Raw genomic sequence first — 22,757 nt, forward strand, 5'->3', positions numbered from 1 at the left:
TTTAGCAGCTAAATACTTAGAAATCTCAAAGCTAATTGTGGAGGGTGATAATTTATGTGTTATTAACTCGATTCGAGGTACCCGGCAAATTCCTTGGGAAATTTCTAGTATTATCAAGGATGTGAAATTAGACCTTCATTTTTTCGATGAAATGATAATTAAACATTGCTTTCGTGAAGCCAACAAGGTTGCTGACTTCATGGCTTCTATTGGACATTCATGTCCAACTCTTTCGAGGTGGTTTGATAGCCGGTGACTTCAACTTACCTCTCTCATTCGAAAGGATGAGATAGGTTGGTCCTACCCTAGAGGATCAACCTAGTTTTCTTACCTAAAAAAAAAAAAACTAGGTTCTTATTTAAGAACCAAGTTCTTTTATAATTTCAGGGAAATAAAATAACTAGATGAAGAGACAAATTAATTATGGATTCCATTAAGAACAAATTTAAAAGTTTTTCCATTGGAACAAAAAGTTCTTATACTTAGAAATTGGTAAAAAATGAGTTGGCATGGGAAGAACTTTATATTAAGTTCTTCCATTTTACTCAAAACTCATCTTTAAAATCTTGTTCTCAAAACTCATCTTTAAAATCTTGTTGAAACTATCTCACTGTTGGGATTAAAACTTGGTAATGCTTTTTATCACCCGGGTTTTACTATTATCACCCGAATTATACCATAAATTTTCCAATTTTAACCTTGTTATATTTTTTCCAAAATCACAAAATTAGTTAGTTAACTTAAAATTCCTTCAGCATGACCAACCATGAATTACATTCGGGAAAGGAGGTAAATCAATTGGATACGATTCACATTTTTTAAATCAATCGAATTTGATTCACACTCTTAATCGGTTGAGGTTTGTCTAACAGTTTACAATTAGTCTTGCTGAAGACGGGTCGGAGCAAGTGACGGGTAATGTCACTCACAAAATGGATAGGGGGGACAAGGTGAGGGCACCCCCATGTGCTTCCCTCTCTCCTCTATTTGGGTCATTTGTGAGAGGAAATGGTATCCGTCACTCCAAAGTGACGGATACGTGCCGTCTTCAATGAGATTTTGTGAACAGTCTAACACTCATCAATCGCCACTCACCAGCACAATGGGAGCAAACATCCTAGAATCATAAACTGGAACAAAGAAATTTACAATTCGTAGTTGTTTAATCTTAAGTTGTAACATGAATTTTTTTATATATTTTAGTTATGTTAAAATTTTACATATTTTGAAACAAAAAATATCACTGTGATTCTGTGAAGCTCGAAAATTAGATAGAAAACATCAGAGAAAAAAATCGTCATTTGTTTGGGACTTTTGGATGGTATTATCAACGCGAGGAACTACGGCCCTTGCAATAAAAGAAAAAAAAAGGTTATTCAACTCCAACATTTCCAAACATATTTGTATTATTTGGTGGTCATTACAGTTGAAGAAAAAATAAAAGAAAATAGTCACTCATTTGTTTTAGACTATAGAATAGTTAGAGACTCGTGAGAAACCCTATATTATAAATATCACTACAAATGCACAACATAATTACATCATCAAGAAGAAGGATGAAAACTGTCCAGCAATAAAGAAAAATTCTGCAGCACAGCCTGCTACTACTGGTATCAACTATCAAGTATGTTACTCCAGTAGGAAGTAGAAGACGGCCGCCTTTCACAAATGAAAATAGAAAAATGAAAAGATATTCCTCCCATTGTACACCGATTCCTTCAGTTGTATAACACAGTCGACTGCTTAACGCTTTGTACAACGGTCACCACAGCATAAATAGCGATTAGAGTGATCACAAGCTTGTGTCCTGATTTCGAGCTATTTACACTCAAACAGGTGTTACACCATTCAGTAATGTCAAACTCGTGTCCTGTAAGCTAACTATTCCCGTCTGATCAATTAAAGTACCGATTTGCTCGCCACATAGTGCTCTTGATATGTTACCAGGCTCGTGAAGGTTAAAAACCACGACTGCACACGAAAAGGAAAAAATGCTATAATTACATCGGATATGAATTTGCCACATTTTTTTGTCTAGGAAAAGTATTAAGATGGGAAGAGGCCTAAAGCCTAGGATCTATCACCCCTAAAAGTTATAGGAAAAACTGACAGCAATAATCCGACTAGTCTTCTTCTTAGAATAATCCCACCTATCATTAATCTCAATATAATCCCTCCTTTATGCCCTGTCTCCTTAAAACAATCCTTATGAAATATTACCTGCAATATCAGGTCAATTACTCCTTTCAATTCCATCTCCCTGAATCATCCTTCACTGCAACTTACTCACCGTTTTCACAGCTCCATCATCACCATTACACCATGCCCATCCTCTAACGACGTTGGCATTTAAAATCCTTCAACTTTGATAACTTCGATAACTGACAGTGACTCGTTTGGCTCAACTTGAATGTTTGCTCGAATCTACTCGGTCCCCTGAAACTCCACCATTCTCAAACTCCCTCTCTCTGGTTTTTTTCTTCTGCGTCTCTCCTCACTCTCAATTAATTCCCAACATCAGTTATTGTCCTCTTTTTTTTTCAAGAGCGCTAATACCAACTGTTCTCTTACAATCCTCAATTCGTTTCTAATAACCCAAAATATTCCCCACAAGAACCATCAATAGAAATCCTCACTTGTACTAAATTGGCATTAATCTTGAGCATGATTAATAGATAATCTTTCCCAATTACCTTAACCACTTCATAAATTTGACAAGTCGTCTGATAATCAAGAGTATAGAGGGACCCAAACATGTTCTCCACCATACTAATCAATAAATTTGAAAATTTTAATTTCCTCCAAAATCTTGTACATCCTAATACTGTGATTAACCCAATATCCAATTACGGCGATTACTCCAGTGCTGAAAAATGAAAAATGACACCAGTGATGGGGGTGGATGGACTAAAGCGGGATTAGTTTTGGCCGAGTTGAAGGAGAAAGGTGGGAGACGCATTGGAAAATGTTAAAATCTGGAAAATAAAGATAGAGATGACTTGTAAATGTCATGGTATGAGGGCTTAGTAAATGGAGATGAGTAGTACCTATGTTGCTCGGACTCGGTTAGAAGTATCAGTCACGGGTGTGTGTCCACGTGTCGGATTCGTCTATATTATGGGAAAAAATCATGTTTTTGGTCTAAATGAAGTGTCCGAGTGTCGAGTGTCCGACACGGGTATGGGAGCCTGGGAGGTACTCTTGAAGAGTCCGAGCAACATAAGAGATAACTTAGTAAAAAGATAAAGCAGCCGGTTAAAGAAGTAACAGGCCCTATGTTTTATTTGAAGAAGATAGAGTATGAAGGTGGGATTACTATGAGATTAATGAAAGGTAGGATTATTATAAGAAGAAAGACAAAAGGTGGGATTATTGGTGTCAATGTTTCAAAAATTATAATGGCCACGTTCCATATCTAAGCATTTTTTCAAAATATTTGGTAAAAATACAAAGATGAAGAGGAGAAGCATAAGGGCTAAGGCCATGGGATCTATCTCTTAAACTTATACTACATGGTGAATGAGGTCAGCTGTCACCTATTACATTTAAGATTTTCTTCACATTACAGGTTTAGGGTGCCTAAGACGCACCTGAGGCTCATAACGTGCAACCCCCCAGGTACACTCGAGGGAGATAATTGTGCAATTAATTGTTTTTGTCCTATTCTATCAGTTCTTGTACGTTCCCCCTCGATGACAAACTTTGGCCTCTTAAAATGTCAACCTCCTTCAAAGGAACAAAAAGGCTCTCTTTGGCACAATTTTTTGAAGATTTTTAGCTCCACATACAAAAAAGTGCCTTTCACTTATGAAGTTATGAGGCTTGCGCCTCATCGCTTTGGGTCCTCATTTTGCCTAACGTCTTTATGCTAGCAAACTCAGGAGCTTCAGGTTCTGGCTGAGACTTCAGTATTTCTATAAAATTTCCTAATAAGCCACTCCATACTTGTATGAAATATCTTACAGCTATTAGTGTTAATTGTAAGCCTACACATGTTCAATCATACCTATACTTTGTACTTTTATTGTTGGCTTAGTCTAAGGACATTCCTACATTTGGAGGGAATTGTCTCCAAACACTCTTACTCCATTTCCCCTTCCCTTTCCTTTCCTCCCTTTCCCTCCCCTCCCTTTACCTCCTCTATTGCTGTCCAAACATACGCGAAGGTTGTGTTTGGATTGAAGGATTTGGAGGGAAAAGAAAGGGAGGGACAGTAGGGAATTTAAAATCTCTTGTTTGGATAGCAAATGAGGGTGGAGGGAAATGGAGGGAGAGAGATTTGGAGGGATCCAATTTCCCTCCTCCAAGCCTAATCAAAATCTCTCCACAATAGGCAAGTTTTGGATATGGATAACAAAAGACCTCGAAAAACTTTATTATGTTGCTTTAGCGATAAACGAATACTCCCATACAATGGATAGCTACGCCATGAGGGTAATTTACAAATGACCCAAACCAAGGGTGTGTTTGGATGGAGGGATTGGAAAGGAAATGGAGGGAGCGTAGGAGATATAAAATTCCTTGTTTTTGGATAACAAATAAGGGTGGAGGGAAATGGAGGGATCCATTTTCTCTCCTCCAAGGCAAATCAAAATCCCTCCACTCTATGAAAGATTTGGAGGGAAATTGTATCCAAACATCCATTCCCCATTCTCCCTCCCCTTCCCTTCCTTCCCTTACCCTTCCCTCCTACTCCCTCCCCTCCCTTTCCCTCCTATTTTGGTATCCAAACAAGTCCTAAAGGTACAAAAGTGAAAACTCCTGTCTGGTCATTAGACAGACAACCTACAGCACTATTGCACCAATTATGTTCTAAAAAATAAAATTAGGGAACTAAGTATACTAACCAGGAATACCATTCTCTTCACATAATGTCAACAACATCACATCCAAAGACGTCGAGCCTCTGGACCCTGCCTCTCTAAATGAAATATGCTCAAATGTAATGTCATTGCTTCTGGAGGTACAATCATAGAAACCATCAACATTGCCACCTTTGATAACTGCCTGGGCCTGAACTGAAATAAAGATTCGGGCGAATAACATAATCAGGAAACTGAGTGGAAAAATGAATATAGTGGATCAAACAATGCATGCAAAATCCAATGATTCAGAGGTAACATATCCATTTAGCAAATGTACTGAAGATAGATGAGCCAGTACTCTCAGATGCACGAAGAGCTGCTGTTGTATCAGTGGAAAACAGGGGATTTCCCGAACCACCCCCTATTCCTCCAAATATTACCACTCTTCCCTTCTCTAGGTGTCGTATAGCTCGTTGCCTATTGTATGGCTCACCAAACTCGGGCAATGAAACAGCAGTTTGCACACGTGTCTGGACACCTAACTTCTCCAACGCTGACTGGACTAACACTGAATTCATCACCGTTGCCATCATGCTGACATGTAATATAAAGTCATCATTGAGTGTGGGTGTAAAGAATCATAACAGGCTGTAAAGACTGATTTTAAGATTAATATGAAAAAAGGATGTCCAAATATGAACAGATTTTGATACATTGGTTTGCATAACAAAACACACGAGTAAAAAAGGACCTCACCTCATAGAGAGGCTATCGGTTCATTAAAACACACACATGGTAACCATTGCTGATTTAACAATAAAAATAATATAATCTACGCCAAGGTTAGACACCTACAGATAGCAAGCACCTGAAGTAGATTACACGGACAGACATATATGACCTACAAAGTAACATAACATACTCAACGAGATTACAGGACCTTATTTCCAGTACAGAAGTCCATGCACATGCCAACAAAAATAGCTTAAAAAACTTCAGTGTTAATTTTTCCTGTTTTCTATTTACAGAAATGAGAGAGTACGATACAAAAATTTAGATAGAAACATTACCCATACGCATCGAAGAAAAAGTAATTAAAAATGCATGCCCACTCAACAGTCAAGATACTCCAGAATCCCAATAACAACTACCAACATGAATTAATCAACAAAAAGGTCACATACCCAATCTGGTATGTAACACATCTGTCAGCACCAGTTGCATTTCTCCATGTATCCCCACAAAAGAAGTTGCGTCCTCCAACAACAATTGCCACCTGAAATACAAAAGATGAAGTAACGTATCTTACCCTCCAAAATTAGGACTTGTTTGGTTGCCCATCAAAAACACATGAATTGTAATTCATGGGAAGTGTAAAAATAGCTTGTTGTTTGGTTGCCTCAATTCACATGAACTGGAACTTCCTAGGAACTCTAATTCCTCCATAATGGAGGAAGTTGCTTGCCTAGCCCCCCTAGGTAAGTGCAAGTTCCTGTGAAATTGGAGTTCCCACATGCAACCAAACAACTTTTTTAAGTTCACATGAAATAGAATAGCATAGTAATTAGAACTTCCCGGACATTGCATTTTCCCGTTGTGAACCAAACGACCCCTTAAGTAAAATAAATTCACTTAAAAAAACATTAGAATGAAAGATAGGTACCTGCACCCCGAGGCGATAAGCTAAAGCAATCTCTCTAGCAATAAGCATAACCACCTAGATATTTAAGAAAACCACTTAGATGCCTTATAGAAATTATGCCAGAGAAGAAGAACAATTATTATCTTGTTGCAGAATTTTATTTCACACTGAAAACCAAACACGTATATAATTACTCAGCTGTAGAGTGAAACATCTAATCTAATTTAATTTAATATTAGCATAAAATATCTAGAAAGACAGAATGCAATCAATTACTTCCTTCATTGTATTTTGCCTATTTGACAAGGGTCATTTTTAAGAAATCATATTGAAGTAAGATGCACCCTTTGACTTTAAAGTGTCGGACTTTGTTCAATCAAGAGAGTAATAAAAAACTGTTTTTTATAGGAGTTTCAATGAATAAATGATTTAAACTTAGAAATGGCCTTATTAAATCGGAGCAACCATATATTTTTATGAGCAAATAAAACTAAAGGGAGAGAGTGTGAAAGAACATGCTCAAAGCAAATACTCGCTGAAATGTCTATCATAGAATTTAGACATGCAAGACAAGGTGTTTATTCAAATCCGAAGTAAGCAATCTGTAGGATTGGTAAGGAGAACATAGACCTAGGGACAAACCTTGGGGTCTACATTATGAGGACCATTGCCTGCCAAAGCAGCTCCACTGATCTTAAAAACAACCCTCTGCCATTTTGTGTTTGGTACAGATTTAGACTTCACATTGTTGATCGGACCAAGAGGACCAGGTGTTCCAGTTGGATATCTAACCAAATAGGTATATGCAATTAGAAACGTACACAATACCTATTACCTCAAAAAAAATCACAACAGGGCCAACGCACATAAACAAGAGACTGGCATTCAAGAGGCAACAAATCATATGAAGGTGTCTATAGTTGGTAACATGAAATTCTAAATTGTAGATGATATAGTGCCATAGTGGGATGCTATACGCAAGTGCCTTTGCCCTATCTCGGGGGAAAAACACAAGTGTAAAATAGCTACCACTATACCAATTACCTAAAAACTGACCATCAACATATTGTTGCTACCGGTATACACGTATAAGTTAGCTGTTCTTAACAGCTCTGTGACGAAAAAAGTTTGCATCTGTTTGAAGATGCTAAAATTCCATCTTTCCAGATTCGGGATAACTGCAGCTGTACGCAGCTGACAAATTTCACTTATCAAAGCATCATAGTTATCTTGGTCTTGGTTTTCAGATACCAAAGACAATCGAAGGCCACAATTTACAAAATAAAGCATTCCTGGCTGAAGGATTATAAACAGGGTTACCTAATTCGCTCACCTAGGGTGCGAATTGCGAATTAATACACGCGTATTAATTCGCAATACGTTTTCGAATTAATTCGCGAATTATATATTAAAATAAGCGAATTCTAAATGTTCGATTCGTGTATTAAAAACTAAAAATTCAATATGAATTCGCCTATCTTAGGGAGTCTTTTTGTCTTCACCCTTTAAAATTCTAGACATTTCCTTTGGGAATATTGAGTAACGACTAATAGTCATAAACAGCTACCCAAATTTTACAATAAGATGATCTTACGACGGTCTCACACTCTGAGACGATCTATTTTCAAAAGCAAATATATTATAAAATACTAAAACAAAAAAATTAATTCTTCGAAAATATCCTAATTTAGAATGTAATTATGCTCTCTTATAAGCGTATTAGTAATTACGAATTCGCGAATTGCTTTGTTTTGTAATACTCTGCGTATTGAATTCCCTATTTTGAGCGAATTGCGAATTCGAATTATGTGTATTATGAATTCGGCAACCCTAATTTATAAACAAGCCAAAACAAATTTCTGCCCTTTTATCTAACACCCAATGCTCCCCAATGGCCCAATTTACAATGAGATCCTAATCGTTTTTTCCATTAGCAAAATATCTGAATTCTCGTAGAAGAGCCAAACAAACTGCCCCGATTGATCAAATTTTTGAAGGCCAGAGATACAGTTATCTGCTTGAAGTCCCAAGCTTGAAACCCAAATACTCCCATGGCTTCATATTAAGACATGTAAAAAGATAAATTTAAATTTCTGACGTTATACATAAGCCAGTCATGATTATTTCAAACGCGAATACTTATCAGGTTGCGATAAAACAAGGATAAAATCTCTTTTGAAACTCATGGTATAAAAGACAGAGCTTCACTAAATTCTACAAAGTAGACAAAATTCTAGAAAAAAATTTACCATTTCAAAAATACAAGGCAATCCACAAGTAAAAAAACCAAAAAAGTGACTTCTCCAAAAGACCAAAACAACTCCAATAGTTTCAGACGCAATGTCATAGAAATTGAGCACGCATCCATCTAATAGTTCCAAAATTAAATCACAAATTGATATTGGCAGTAGCTAATAAACAGCAAATGTCAATGTGTAAGTCGTTCAAATCAACTGCATGAATATTAAAGCAATATCATATAGTTGGACTGGATTAGTTGCACCATTCCTCGACATCCAATCACGAACAATGTAATAAAAATTAAAAAACAAGCATAAGAAATTAATTAGAGTTAAAAATAGGCTAACAACGAAAGATCCACAACAATATGTACTTGAACCTATAACATAACAGAACTGAGCCAGTTTGTCAAGACGTTGAAATCAGCTTGGACAAAACCCAGGTAAAGCTTGGTCAAAACTGAGCCTCATTCGAGCTCAAGCTAGTTCAAGGGAACAAAATAGAAATGACGATAAACAATTAATCCTAGAATAATGAGCAACAAGATGTACCTCTTCTGCGGCCTCCCACTACTGGGACCACCGACCTTCTCCTCATCCGAAACCGCCTTAGAAGACGGTGAATTACCTACAATTGCCTCCATTTTCTTAAACCAAGGCCAATGACTAACCACAAGTCCAGCACTAGTCATCCGATGCCTCTCCAACTTATACCTCTTCTTCAAATTATCAACCTTGTTCTTACACTGCTCAACACTCTTGCTCAGATTCTCACACCTCTCACTCACAATCGCCGCCACCTCTTCCCAATCTCTCCCCCTCAAATTCCCCCTGTTTAACTGCGTGTACTTGTCCGTGTACGCATCTAACAAACACTCTATCGCCGTGTCGCTCCACTCTTCCCTGTCATTTCACAATACAACACCGCTTTACTCGAGTAGTTTTCTTAAAACCGCTTTACTCAAGTATCTGTGATCGATTTTCCGAGGAAATAATACAAAAAGCAGCTTTTTAATTAAATAAAGGTATTTATGTCAATTGTAAAAGCGCTTTACAAAAATATATGACGCCACTCCATTTGTTCCCGTCATTTATTTACATCTGATTAGAACTCCTGGCAAAGAATAAAAAGCGTAAATAAATGATGGAGACGGAAGGAGTAATAATATGGAATACCTATCTTTCCGGAACTCGGCGGAGCTAGCAGACGCAGTCGCCGGAGACTTGACCTTCTTATAATACGACGCCGCAGAAGTCCCAGCAGCCGGAGTTCCGCCGTCGCTGACATCATCGCGATCCTTACGTTTGTTGCCTGCAGTCGGATCCGGATTAGGATCAGGATCAGGATCATGATCCGGATCGAAGTCGGCGGAGTCATAGTGGTTGACGAAAACGGCGTCGTTAGGGGGATCGGAGCGAGGGTGGTAGCGGTGGTGGGAGAAATGTTGGTTCTGGTGGTCATCGGCGGCGGCGGTGGCGAGGAGAGAGAAATCATCGTCGCAAGATGTCATTTTTATAATTATTTTAATATTATTATATTTAATTTGGGAGAAGGAGTTGACGGAGTTAGGGGAAGGAGGAGAGGTCCGTTAGGAAGGGAGGTTAAATAAGACGGTAACGGTGGTGTAGGAATTGGGAAATGAGAAGGTGTAACCGTCACGGATTTGTTGAGTTGCCGTTAGGAATTAGTGGTGGAATGATGGAGATGTGATGGACTGCCGTTTTTCGTGGGAGTGAGGTCACTGTGGGTCCGGCTCTGTTATACTTGTAATAATTGGTAAGTTATACCCTCTCATCTAAACCGAAAAGGCTACCCATATGTACAAACTTTTTGTACACAAATCAATAGCTACGTGATACGTGGCAAATCATAGTTAGCTAGGTTAGATTAATTTAGGGTTAGATTAGTCATTTTGCATATATAGTCAATTAATTTATGGTTAGTTTTATTTCCTTTGATTTATTTTGTTTCCATTTAAATTTAGTCAATTACTTAAAAATAGAATTATTTATTATTATTCAATTAAATCAATTTTGTCAAAATCTAATTATCATATTCAGTTACATGTGACTAGTTTTTGCTTCAAATTAACGAAACCCAAATTATAAATAAGTTCGGCTAAATTAGGGTTCATCCAAAAATTAAATTTGGGATCATAATAATGAATTTTGTATTCAATTACATCTGACTAACTATTTCACAATTCACATATATTTTATCATTAACTTTTCATTTAATACCCTTTAAACCTCAAACCTAATCAAATTAAATCTTACTTTTTTTTTTTTACCTAATCTAATTTCTCAAAAGATTTCAACAATGATCTTAATTTATCATTAATGAAATAATTTATTTGTTTATCAAATTGTTAATATTATTTGTTGCAATTTTTTTTTCAATTATTAATATGAAATTTTCATTGAATGGTTAAATCTAGAAGACCAATAACATAAAGCTTGCAGAGTAATGCCGAAATCAAACTACACACAAGCAGCTACTGCAAATTTAGGGATTTTGTCTGCATCTTCATCCAACCTTTCTCGCTCCTCCAATTATTATTTGAGAAAATTGTTGATTACAACTTTTTAAAAATTACTTTTTGAAAATTACAGCCTTATATAATTTTTTTTGTAAATTACAGTCATAATATCACTTTTCTTTGAAAATTGCACCACGATGACGTTTTCGGTGAATTTTGTTAAAAAGTGCTGTTTTACTAGCCTTGGTCTTTCTTTAGCAAGTTCCGAATTGTTTTCCAGCTAGCTTCACAACCGAATTTGCCAATTGACCAGCTATTAGTATTCCAGATTGAATGTTTGCCTGATTAATTTGAGTATGCGAGTGTAAATAGCATCATAAATTTGGGGAAAATTGATGATGAACCCTAATTACTTTCAGTTTGGGGAAAATAAATTTGGGGAAAATCGATGATGAACCCTAATTATTTTCAATTTGGGGAAAATCGATGATGAACCCTAATTACTTTCAATTTGGGGAAAATCGAAGATGAAGAACACTAATTAATTTTAAGATACAATGGAAATAATAGAATTAGAATTCAATTAAATTGATTAGGATAGAATTTGAATAAAAAGAGTGAATTAGATTTAGGTGATATTGGTGAAGAAGAAATGGTGAATTAGAGAGAAAATGGAGTTGTGAATTTTGATGAAGGAGAAGAACATAAGATGAAGGTAAGGGGTATTTTCGTCCTAAAAAATGAACTTAAGTCACAAAAATTCAGATTTGTCTCAATTTTCCAACGGAGTAAGACTTTTGGTTGTAATTTCTGATCAGAACTGTTATTATTGCTGTAATTTACAAAAAAAATTATATAAGGCTGTAATTTTCAAAAACTGGGTTTTAAAAGGCTGTAATCAATAATTTTCTCTTATTATTTATTACGGAGTATGAAATTACTATTATGAAATTTTGCGGACTGTTTCGTAAACGCCGCCTCTCTTTGGATGATTTGGTTGACTATATAAATGCAACATAAGTCAGTAACTTAAAAGAACACAATAAGATGAAGCAATCGAATGTTGCACCTTTCTCTAAATTCATTTTGCAAAAGTAGTGTTATTTTACAACAATAGAATGTTTTGTTTGTTAATTATAATTGTTTAAATTAAGGTTTATAAGATACTCCGTAATTGTTATTGATGGGTGTGTTGTATTGGATTTTGTTGATTAATTGAATTAGGCCTCTATTGATGAATTAGGGTTCATCATTAGTTAATGATTAAAAAAAAAACGAATTAAACACTAGATCAAACCAATTTCGGAAATTGAATTAGGGTTCATCGTAAATTGATTGAACGATTTGCTGATTAATTGAATTAGGATTCATCAATTTTATTAATAGAATTCAATTAGGAATTGATTATTTGTATAACGATTCATCAATTTATTATTTGTATGAAGATTCATCAATTTTGGCTTACTCTCTATTGAAAGATTTTGATTATTTGGATAAGGATTCATCATTTTATTAATAGAATTCAATTAGGAATTAATTATTCGAATAAAATTAGGGTTCAAATAATTAGGTTTTTTTTCGAAAAATAATCAATTATAAAAAAAATTAAATCAGAAAAAACAAAGTAATTCCTAAATTAAAATCGTTGAATCTAAATTGGGAATTTAGAAAAATAAATGAAATATAAAAAAACTAACCATAAAAAAACTAACCATAAATTAGTTAACTACATTTGCAAAATGACTAACACAACCCTAAATTAATCTAACCAAACTAATTATGGTTTGCCACGTGTCAAGTAGTTATTGGTTTGTGTACAAAAATTTTGTACACAATGTGTATGTGTATCATCTTCCCATCTAAACACCAATCGTTGGTTGGCGCAGTGGTAGGATGGGGCTGTCCTTGGTAGGGAGGTCTGCGGATCGATCCCCCACAACTGCGATTGGGAGGTATTTAAATACCGTAATCCTTGGACACGCCCCGAAATCCGGATTAGTCGGACCAATGTGGTTCGGATTACCGGATGGTTTAGACCAAATATAGGAAATAAAATAATCAACATAAAAGAATGAGTAATCTATTTTGGAAAATTGTGCCGATGAATGTGGAAAATAGGTGATCACACTTCCGAAAAAGACGTCGCTCGACCGCACCGCGAGTGCTTCAACATAGACCGACCCCTCCACTACTACACATATTAGTAGTAATACAAGTGATCACTTATAAACCATAACCTCCTAGTTTATTATATCAATGTCGGATAAATAAACGCTTCTTTTGAAGCAACACTTCCAACAATCCCCCACATGATTCAAAAGAAGAAAAACAGAAATAGATGATTAAGGCAACGGAACGTAAGTCTTAAGATGACAATGTTCCTGAGGAATTGAATTGTCACCCAGTTCATACAATTACCTGCTATAGCCGTATTGAGTTGCTCTCGCCATTGGACTCTCCACGGTGGTTTGTAACGGATAACTGCGCACAAACCTGCATTCGAATCTGTGTTCGTCCTCGCGAAATGTCATAAAAGGTGCCCCTCACATGCCTAGGATCTCGTGAACGCTCTAGAGGTCCTAAAGCCTAAAGACCTCACATGGGTAGGGCATTTCCCTCACATTCACATAGGTAAGTCCATCAGGTTTGACTGTCACAAACCATCCTTAAACAAGGACTATGGACTTATTAAGAGCTTAGCTCAACCTTCCTCACATGATAGAAAATAGCTCAATATATAGAAAGAATACTACATCACTTTTATTAAAATAGGAATGATAGTAGTATTACAGCATGAGATCCTCGTGACTTCGTTTGACCCATTGAACTTGGTAAACCCAAGTGGGGGAGCCCCGTCACGATTCACGCCCAATAGGCTTTAAACCCATTCCTTGTGGTGCCACCAACACCAACTTCTACCATGGCCATTGGTAGGAGGATCTCAATGTCCTCTTCACAATTTACGTACGTACTATCATGATATCACATTATTGTGTAAGGGATCTCAATATCCACTTACAATTCACAACCTTTGTGAACCCATTATCCGATCAGATTATCCATCACTCTTGATAATCTGCCAAAAAACCTGATGCTTCAGATTATGATGCATGACAATTAATGGAGTCAAAATATTCCCACAAAGGAATACAACCACTTAGTCATTCAGCTTTTTATCCTGCAAATTCTTCACAATATATTCATACTCCATTAGATATTCAACAATGCAATTATGCATCTATAACTTGCATGATAAAGCATTATAAAAGACACAATTTTCCAAAGTCAAATAAATATCATAATTATTCGACGTTCAATTAAATTGCAAACTCATTCCCAAAGATACAATTGTTTTCATGGATTAGCTTACAAAAAACCATGGTGTCCATCACCTATAACAACGACATGAGCTATATCATATCTCTCATAACGCATACAAACATCATATATATGAATGTAACAACCTTTCCACCAAATTCATTTTGTCATGTATAAACCCATGTATGCATCTTAATTAATGTCTCATATAGTAGTGTTCCAATTATCACCAACTTCCGGTAAAGAAACATCGCAAAAACGTAACCAAATATATACAGTTCACGCGTCTTTTACCTTTTACTTGGTTTAATATAAGCATTTAAACCAAATACAAGTAATTACTCGAACACATGTTTTACCAAACAACCAATCATAAATTTCATAGAACAAGTTTATACAATCCCAAAATCAGAGCATTCACAATCTATCACCCAATCCCATGTAATTGTCATTATAACCACTTCCATCACTGAAACTCAATTATTTTACGACAAAGTTAAGGGTAGTGTTATCTTCACTAGACGCCCCCACGATCCATAACTTACTCAAAGCATAGACTAAGCAGACACCATTTGTAATATTTTAGGCTTCAAAGCTAACATTCAAGATGACATAAGACGATAAACAAAAATTACCCTTTTTGAAATATGTCACCAGATGTCAAACCAAGTTGTCAAATTATTCATTGTCATAATCAACTATACATAACAAATTATCGATCCAACTTTGTATTGCACAAACCATACAATTTTTTCCTTTAACATGCTCCATATATATATATATATATATATATATATATATATATATATATATATATATATATATATATATATATATAGAGAGAGAGAGAGAGAGAGAGAGAGAGAGAGAGAGAGAGAAAGGATCATGTAAGTCCTAGTTTTTTGGTTGAGTCCGTAAGTCTTAATATAGACCCTTAGATTAAGTTTGATGGATGGTTGAGATTAATTTGCCTTGACCCACATGTTTTACTCTCTCCCACACTAATCATTGCACTTTGTTATTTCCTATGCATGCAATTAAAATATTCAGTTGTCTTTCACGGTTTTTGAAACATGCAAATTAACTCTTCCCTCTCTCATCCTTCCCATTTTCCAACCCTATTTTCATAGAATACAAACAGTTTCTACACTTTCATCTCCATAATCCGTTTCAGAGAAAGAAAAAAAATCCCCAAATATTCATTCACTCCTACGGTTTTCTACATTCTTCATCGAGCATCATCTTCTTCATCATTTATTTCCTTCATTACTTGCATCATCTTCTCCATCATCGACTTGTTCATCACTGATACTGTAACACCCCCGTACACCAGAACGCCTTACCAAGGACCATTCCAGTATATGACGGTGTCACCATCTCGGTTTCCCGAGGAGGTAGATCAAATTAGACAATACAAGAACAATATTACATCATTAGAGAATCTGTTACAATACCATTCTATTCAAGTTCCCTAGGACACAGTTCAATTACAACACTTGTGATTATACATCTCTAGACCAGTAGCGTGATGACTCGATCCCTCCAATCCCAGCAGCAGTAATCAACAATACCTGCTAAGCCAACTGCTCACCATCCCCGAATGGATCACCGCAGATACCACAAAACAACACGGGTCGATCTTGGCTAATCAAATATAAGATAAAACAATAAAGTAAATAGTTGATCATCCACTATCCCAACTCATCACCTCGTATACACACCGACTACACACAAGTGCGTAGTCCCGGATTACCCATCGCAACAGGTAATCCTCGCGCGATGGGTGACCGCAGCCCATCCCCACCTAGTCCGGCTCCTCAACGAGCGACTAACGATCCCTGTCCCTTAATGTGCACATCCCCTCCCGTGGCGGGTTCCACGGAGGGCGAACTAGGGTGTGAAGCCACTCCCGCAAGTGACTCCACCACAATCTCAATCACAACATCACAATTTGTCACACAACGGCGTCAACATTACCACAACCACTATACTCCGATGATCAGCGGATAGCCATGATTCATAATACAATCATAAAATTCAATTCAATTAACAGTAGACTGAGTAGGGAGACCCTACCTCATAACAAAGCATGAAAGACTTCCATCTATAGCCACGTACAACTCCATTAAGCACCCTAACAATGGTAACCATATCCTATTACACAACTATACTCAAATAATCATACAAAAGGACACAAGGCAGCAATTTACCTAACCTTGCACATCGGTGACGACATAGACAACCACCAACCACGATCACCTCGCTCCGCGAATCCCGACGTTCCCATGGTAGGGGTTAGGCTAACTCTTTAGAGGTATGAGGCTATGGAGTGATTGAGTAGAGTGATGGTCTAGGGTTAGAGAAAGAGAAACTGTCGAGGAAATGAGAAAAATAGAAATGAATCTCGCGAACTCGCATTTATAATAACGCGTCGACAAGACCATACTCGGTCGAGTGTAAGAACACTCGGCCGAGTAGACTCCACTCGGTCGAGTATTGGTGGTACTCGGCCGAGTGGCCTCCGCTAGGTCGAGTAACTAACCAAAATGTCTCCTATCACCGTCGATCTCTCACCAATCATTCCTAAGGTCTGTTTAGTCAACATGGTCGATCAACAACGCTCCTACAAATCCTGGGTGTTACAGTCTTCCCCCCTTAAAAGAACTTCGTCCCCGAAGTTCAGCCCGCACAACACTCCCCGCAAGATTACGTACCATGACCTTAACCACCTTCCCAGAGGTACACAAATTCACACTATCCATACATTACCATCAGTTAACTTACTCGACAACAATCATCTATCACAGCTACCTTTCTAAACAGTAACTTATTCACAAAACAGTATTCACCCTATACCTACACAAATATGCAATTGCAACACTTTACACAATGTAAGAAAACCATACACACTTGTACTACCACGTTCCATACGTTTATATTAAATACACGAATGCAAGGCGATACACCATTGCGAAGCACATAAATACATCATCACCACATTCCGAACACGTAAATCATTTATCATCAATTGAATCGAATCTTCATATTACTTGATACCCTTGTGCCATAAAACTTTTCATATTAATTGAATACAACATAGATGCAGCTTAACGAAACCATAATTGTAAGCCCGTACTCCCGAATGTGAACATACCTAACATACATATGATTCTAAATATTTCATAAAATTAACTACTTATACATAATTAAGATACATTTTTCATAAACAAAATACTTGTCATAACACTTGAGTTGAGACCCCCGTGTATAGTATAATCTTTATATTACTCGAATACTACATAGCTATCGCTTCAAGGAAACATCGACATAAGCTATCGCTTCAAGGAAACATGAACATAAATTCCGAATGCTAACTACATACATATGATTCCAAAATCATAGGTATAACCAAACACACATCTTACATAATTAAATACTTAATTCTGCGACATTACTCTTCCCCTCTTAAAGGAACTTCGCCCCCGAAGTTCACTATTAACTAAAGCTAACGCGCACCCCATGACGGTGACATTACTCACAGACCCTTGTAGCATACCCCAGATTATGACACCACATACTCGTGACTCATAAGGACCAAAACATTACAGCAACCTAATAACGTATGACACGGTCCGTATAAATTAATGAGAAATGGCAGTGTGACGCGAAAATCGTTGAGGTAATTATCACTGTAACCAAACATATCTCCATATAAAACTTATTACAACCACTACGCTGGTTGCGTAAGGTGTTACCTTTCACATAATTTCAATGGTTCGAGTCTTCCTCCCTGAAACCACTCAAGTTCCTGACAACTAAGCAACGTCGTAACACAAAACATTCTCAATCACGTATCCATGGTACAACTATCATTCACCTATGCGGACTATTATGGTATAAAATAACGTGATAAGACATGGACCACTCCTCTATACAGTTATCATATAAACTTCACCTGTGCCTTCTGTTATCTCAACATTCGGCCGAGTATGGGGGCTACTCGGTCGAGTGAGCAATACTCGGTCGAGTGAATTTGTTTACTCGGCCGAGTGAGCTCTACTCGGTCGAGTACGGCGTATACTCGGCCGAGTTTTCATATCCAGAGGGCGTTTTAACGATTTTACATAGAGTATTCACAATTAACTTGCACAATACTTTCCGCAGCAGTAACAAACATAACAAATCCCAACCAGAGTCGACATTCCACACATCCGCCTACGATAATTAGCTAACTAACGGCCTTATGGCCAGATACAGTCATCCAACGAAAAATACCAAATACCGAAAGCAACATCTAAAGAAGAGATAATAAATCTGACACAACAAAACAGGCCTATCACCACCAAATAAGTCTAACATCCAAGAAATCAACTAAATCAGTCTAACATCCAAGATCGAACGAGGACCCTCCTCCATGTCATCACCGCCACCGCGCCGCAGGTACCGCACTGAACTCCCCGCACCGGAAAACTTTGTTGCTCGCCGAGTAGTCCCCTCCCGGTGATCGCCGGAGTTGGCTCCCCACGGCCCGCGAGGTAGCCAAACTCGGTCTCCTCCGGAGGTCTCCAGAAACTCGGGTCCACCCCATAACCGTGGAACACTCCCGTATCCACTCCTGGTCCTCTCCACCCAGAGACAGTGTGCCAAATCGGTCCGATGCCCCGATTAAGGGTCATCTCATGAAGGTTGCGGAGCACCAAAGTAGAAGAGATCCGCTCGGCCCGGCTCATGAGGCCGCATCCTAGGGTCATGCACCGTAGGGTACGGCGAGAACGGTAGGGGTGGTAAGGGTAAGAGTCGGGAACAGAGTAAGAGGGCTCGGACACAATGGGTCACCCCTAGGTCGCCTAACTCCACGACGCTCCCTAGGTGGGGGAGGTGCTCTGCTCTTGCCCCTCGGGCACGGTGGGTGGCTCGGGTAAGTCGAGGAAGAATCCGAGGGTCGATCGGGTAAGGCGGGGCTCGTGTCAGGGATGCCACAAGGCTCCCACTCGGCCAAATGATCAACAACGGGGGAGACGAGCCGGGTCGGAAGTACCATCCACATAGTCCCTCTCACCCTCCAAGCATACGACCCATCATCCATCTTCCTCAACCATCGGTTCGACGCCAATATCAAGGCGTCCATGGTAGGTACAACCTCAACATACTCATTCCCCTCAGGAGGTGGGGCCTCAAAGTCGGCCGTCGGCCGAGCTAGGCGGGTCACTATGGCCCCGCAAGCAACAAATCGGGTCTCGGATCGTGACATGCGCTCCGGACTAGAGCACACTATACCAGGGGCACTTTGTAGTAAAACGGTTTCCGGCGGTGGAGGTTAAGGTAGGACACAAGAAGCATGACCTCGTGAGAGTTGAGTTTACTCACGTCCTCTCTCGAGTAAAGTAGACAGGTCAACATCCTTAGAAACATACGAAGGGAAACGTGCTGAATATCATTAATCAACATGGCAATCGACGGTAGGGCGGGTCGCGGTCAAATAAGGTAGGTGCGAGGTGCGCCACTTGTTCTTGGCCACGTCACTAAGGTAGTCATCCTCCTCAGCCTCTAAACCTAAATGGTCAGCCAACTCATCCAGGGTGAGCTCATGATCCTTATTCATGAGACGGAAAGAGACGGTTTTTCCCTTCTTATCATACACAAAAGAACTCAAAAACTCTAGGGTCAAGTGAGGGTTTGATTTCTTTCTCAAGTGATACAACCCCTCCATGCCCAAAATCTTGAAAATGTGAATTATGTCTTCCTTAATCCCCAGAGTCTCAAGAATACTAGGGTTGACACAACGGGTGGGGCGAAAAGGACGACGCATAAGAGCCACGAAAGCCTTACGATGATCAAAGTTAGCGAAAATTCGATGGATGAGCGCCACCGGCGGTACAACCGATTCATCGCTACCTTGCCCAACCTCGAGTTGGACCTCCGCGCGAGGTCTCTTGTTGGGTAAACCTCTAGTTTTCACCATACTGCAAGAAAAACATTTTTAACAAAGGATCGACACTTGAAAGTTCTTAACACAAAAGACGGACTGTTCTACTTGTATATCGATTTTGGAATAAGCTTTGGAAGATAAACTATCAGAATTCACCATGTATTTTACAATTCACCTAGTTTTAAGTTTTTAAATTGCTTCAAATCAGGAAATACTCATCAACAATAAGAAGAATTTCGTTTTGCTAACCCTAGTATTCAGAAAGTGAATTTTACCTCATGAAATCAATCAACCAAAGATGTACACAAGTTCTATATGTGTTCACATTCGAAAATCAAATAGTTTAGGACAAGATTCAGATTGTTTTAGCAAGAAATCGAAATATAGCATGTTGATACACAAAATCTTTGAAAACAATAAAGGAATTTGAGTTTAAATCTTACCTTAAACTGAGTTAGGGCAACTAAGGACAAGTGTGGCACCAAGATTTTACCCAAAAGCTTGAGAGAAGAGGAGTATGGAGTTTTAGAGAGAAGAAAAGATGAAGATGGGAGGCGGAAATAAGAAAGAAAGGCACGAATTTAGGGTTTTTGTATAACCCGCATTGGTGCTCTACAAAGAACACTCGGTCGAGTGTTGGGAATACTCGGCCGAGTGTTCACTACTCGGTCGAGTGCTTACGATACTCGGCCGAGTGTGCAATTCTCGGTCGAGTACCATTCTTACTCGGTCGAGTTTTGAGGACCAGAATAGATTATTATTCTAACAAAATTGGTTATGTAACCTGACACTCGGCCGAGTTTGGTCTACTCGGTCGAGTACTCGCATCTACTCGATCTAATTTTCATATAAATAAGGAGTCGTAACTTTTTACTGTTCCTGCAAAATCAAATAACATCGTTCGGAGTTCCGGGATTCCGGCTCGTCACAATTAAAGCTGATTCCTACCATGTAAACACACAACCGCACATATATCTGTATATTCATCTCCAAACAATCATCACTTCCACTTTATCCCTCACTATACTAAGAAACTATTTTACTGTACCCCTAAGGTACATGTCACAATCTAATTACGATAATTACCAAGTTTAGTTCTATATCACATCATTTCTACTTCCGCTAACCACCAGACACACACCTTATTCACGTTTGCAATCCAATAATTTCACACCTAACACATTCCAATTAAAACAAATTGATTAAATTATCATTGTTCACACATTGCAATAATTCCTTATTCACTTCCACTTTTCTACACATTTAACTAACACATATCACTCTAGTAATAGATACACACACAATGGATGCACACAACACGCAACACTTAGCAACCCACGACTCACACTAGCTACCCTTTTCCCGTGTCTGGCTTAAGTCCGATGGGGCCATGATTTTGAAATGAGGGCGCCTACTCACCCAAAATCTAGCATCGGCTGGGGCTCCCAACGTACATACACCAGGTTCATTTTAATTGACACCCTATGTTCATTATTTTCCTTAGTTCAGGTTCCAAAATCGTCGGCTCTGATACCACTTTGTAACACCCCCGTACACCAGAACGCCTTACCAAGGACCATTCCAGTATATGACGGTGTCACCATCTCGGTTTCCCGAGGAGGTAGATCAAATTAGACAATACAAGAACAATATTACATCATTAGAGAATCTGTTACAATACCATTCTATTCAAGTTCCCTAGGACACAGTTCAATTACAACACTTGTGATTATACATCTCTAGACCAGTAGCGTGATGACTCGATCCCTCCAATCCCAGCAGCAGTAATCAACAATACCTGCTAAGCCAACTGCTCACCATCCCCGAATGGATCACCGCAGATACCACAAAACAACACGGGGTCAGTACTGGCTAATCAAATATAAGATAAAACAATAAAGTAAATAGCTGATCATCCACTATCCCAACTCATCACCTCGTATACACACCGACTACACACAAGTGCGTAGTCCTGCCAGATTACCCATCGCAACAGGTAATCCTCGCCGCCAGTGGGTGACCGCAGCCCATCCCCACCTAGTCCAGCTCCTCAACGAGCGACTAACAGTCCCTGTCCCTTAATGTGCACATCCCCTCCCGTGGCGGGTTCCACGGAGGGCGAACTAGGGTGTGAAGCCACTCCCCCAAGTGACTCCACCACAATCTCAATCACAACATCACAACTGTCACACAACAGCGTCAACATTACCACAACCACTATACTCCGATGATCAGCGGATAGCCATGATTCACAATACAATCATAAAATTCAATTCAATTAACAGTAGACTGAGTAGGGAGACCCTACCTCATAACAAAGCATGAAAGACTTCCATCTATAGC

At 38.5% G+C, this 22,757-nt stretch overlaps 1 protein-coding gene across 1 annotated transcript; it reads right to left on the reverse strand.

Moving 5' to 3' along the window:
* Positions 1 to 1,388: 1,388 nt before the first annotated feature.
* Positions 1,389 to 10,439, reverse strand: LOC141647630 (uncharacterized). Its single transcript, XM_074455902.1, has 8 exons — positions 9,864 to 10,439; positions 9,240 to 9,590; positions 7,090 to 7,234; positions 6,469 to 6,522; positions 5,990 to 6,081; positions 5,164 to 5,399; positions 4,848 to 5,018; positions 1,389 to 1,971 (listed from the first exon to the last, which is right to left on the reverse strand). Exons 1-8 carry the CDS (start codon positions 10,196 to 10,198, stop codon positions 1,829 to 1,831), a joined length of 1,527 nt encoding a protein of 508 aa, XP_074312003.1. The 5' UTR covers positions 10,199 to 10,439; the 3' UTR covers positions 1,389 to 1,828.
* Positions 10,440 to 22,757: the final 12,318 nt, after the last annotated feature.

Source organism: Silene latifolia, chromosome 3 (assembly GCF_048544455.1).
Source record: "Silene latifolia isolate original U9 population chromosome 3, ASM4854445v1, whole genome shotgun sequence".
NCBI classification, from domain to species: Eukaryota; Viridiplantae; Streptophyta; class Magnoliopsida; order Caryophyllales; family Caryophyllaceae; genus Silene; species Silene latifolia.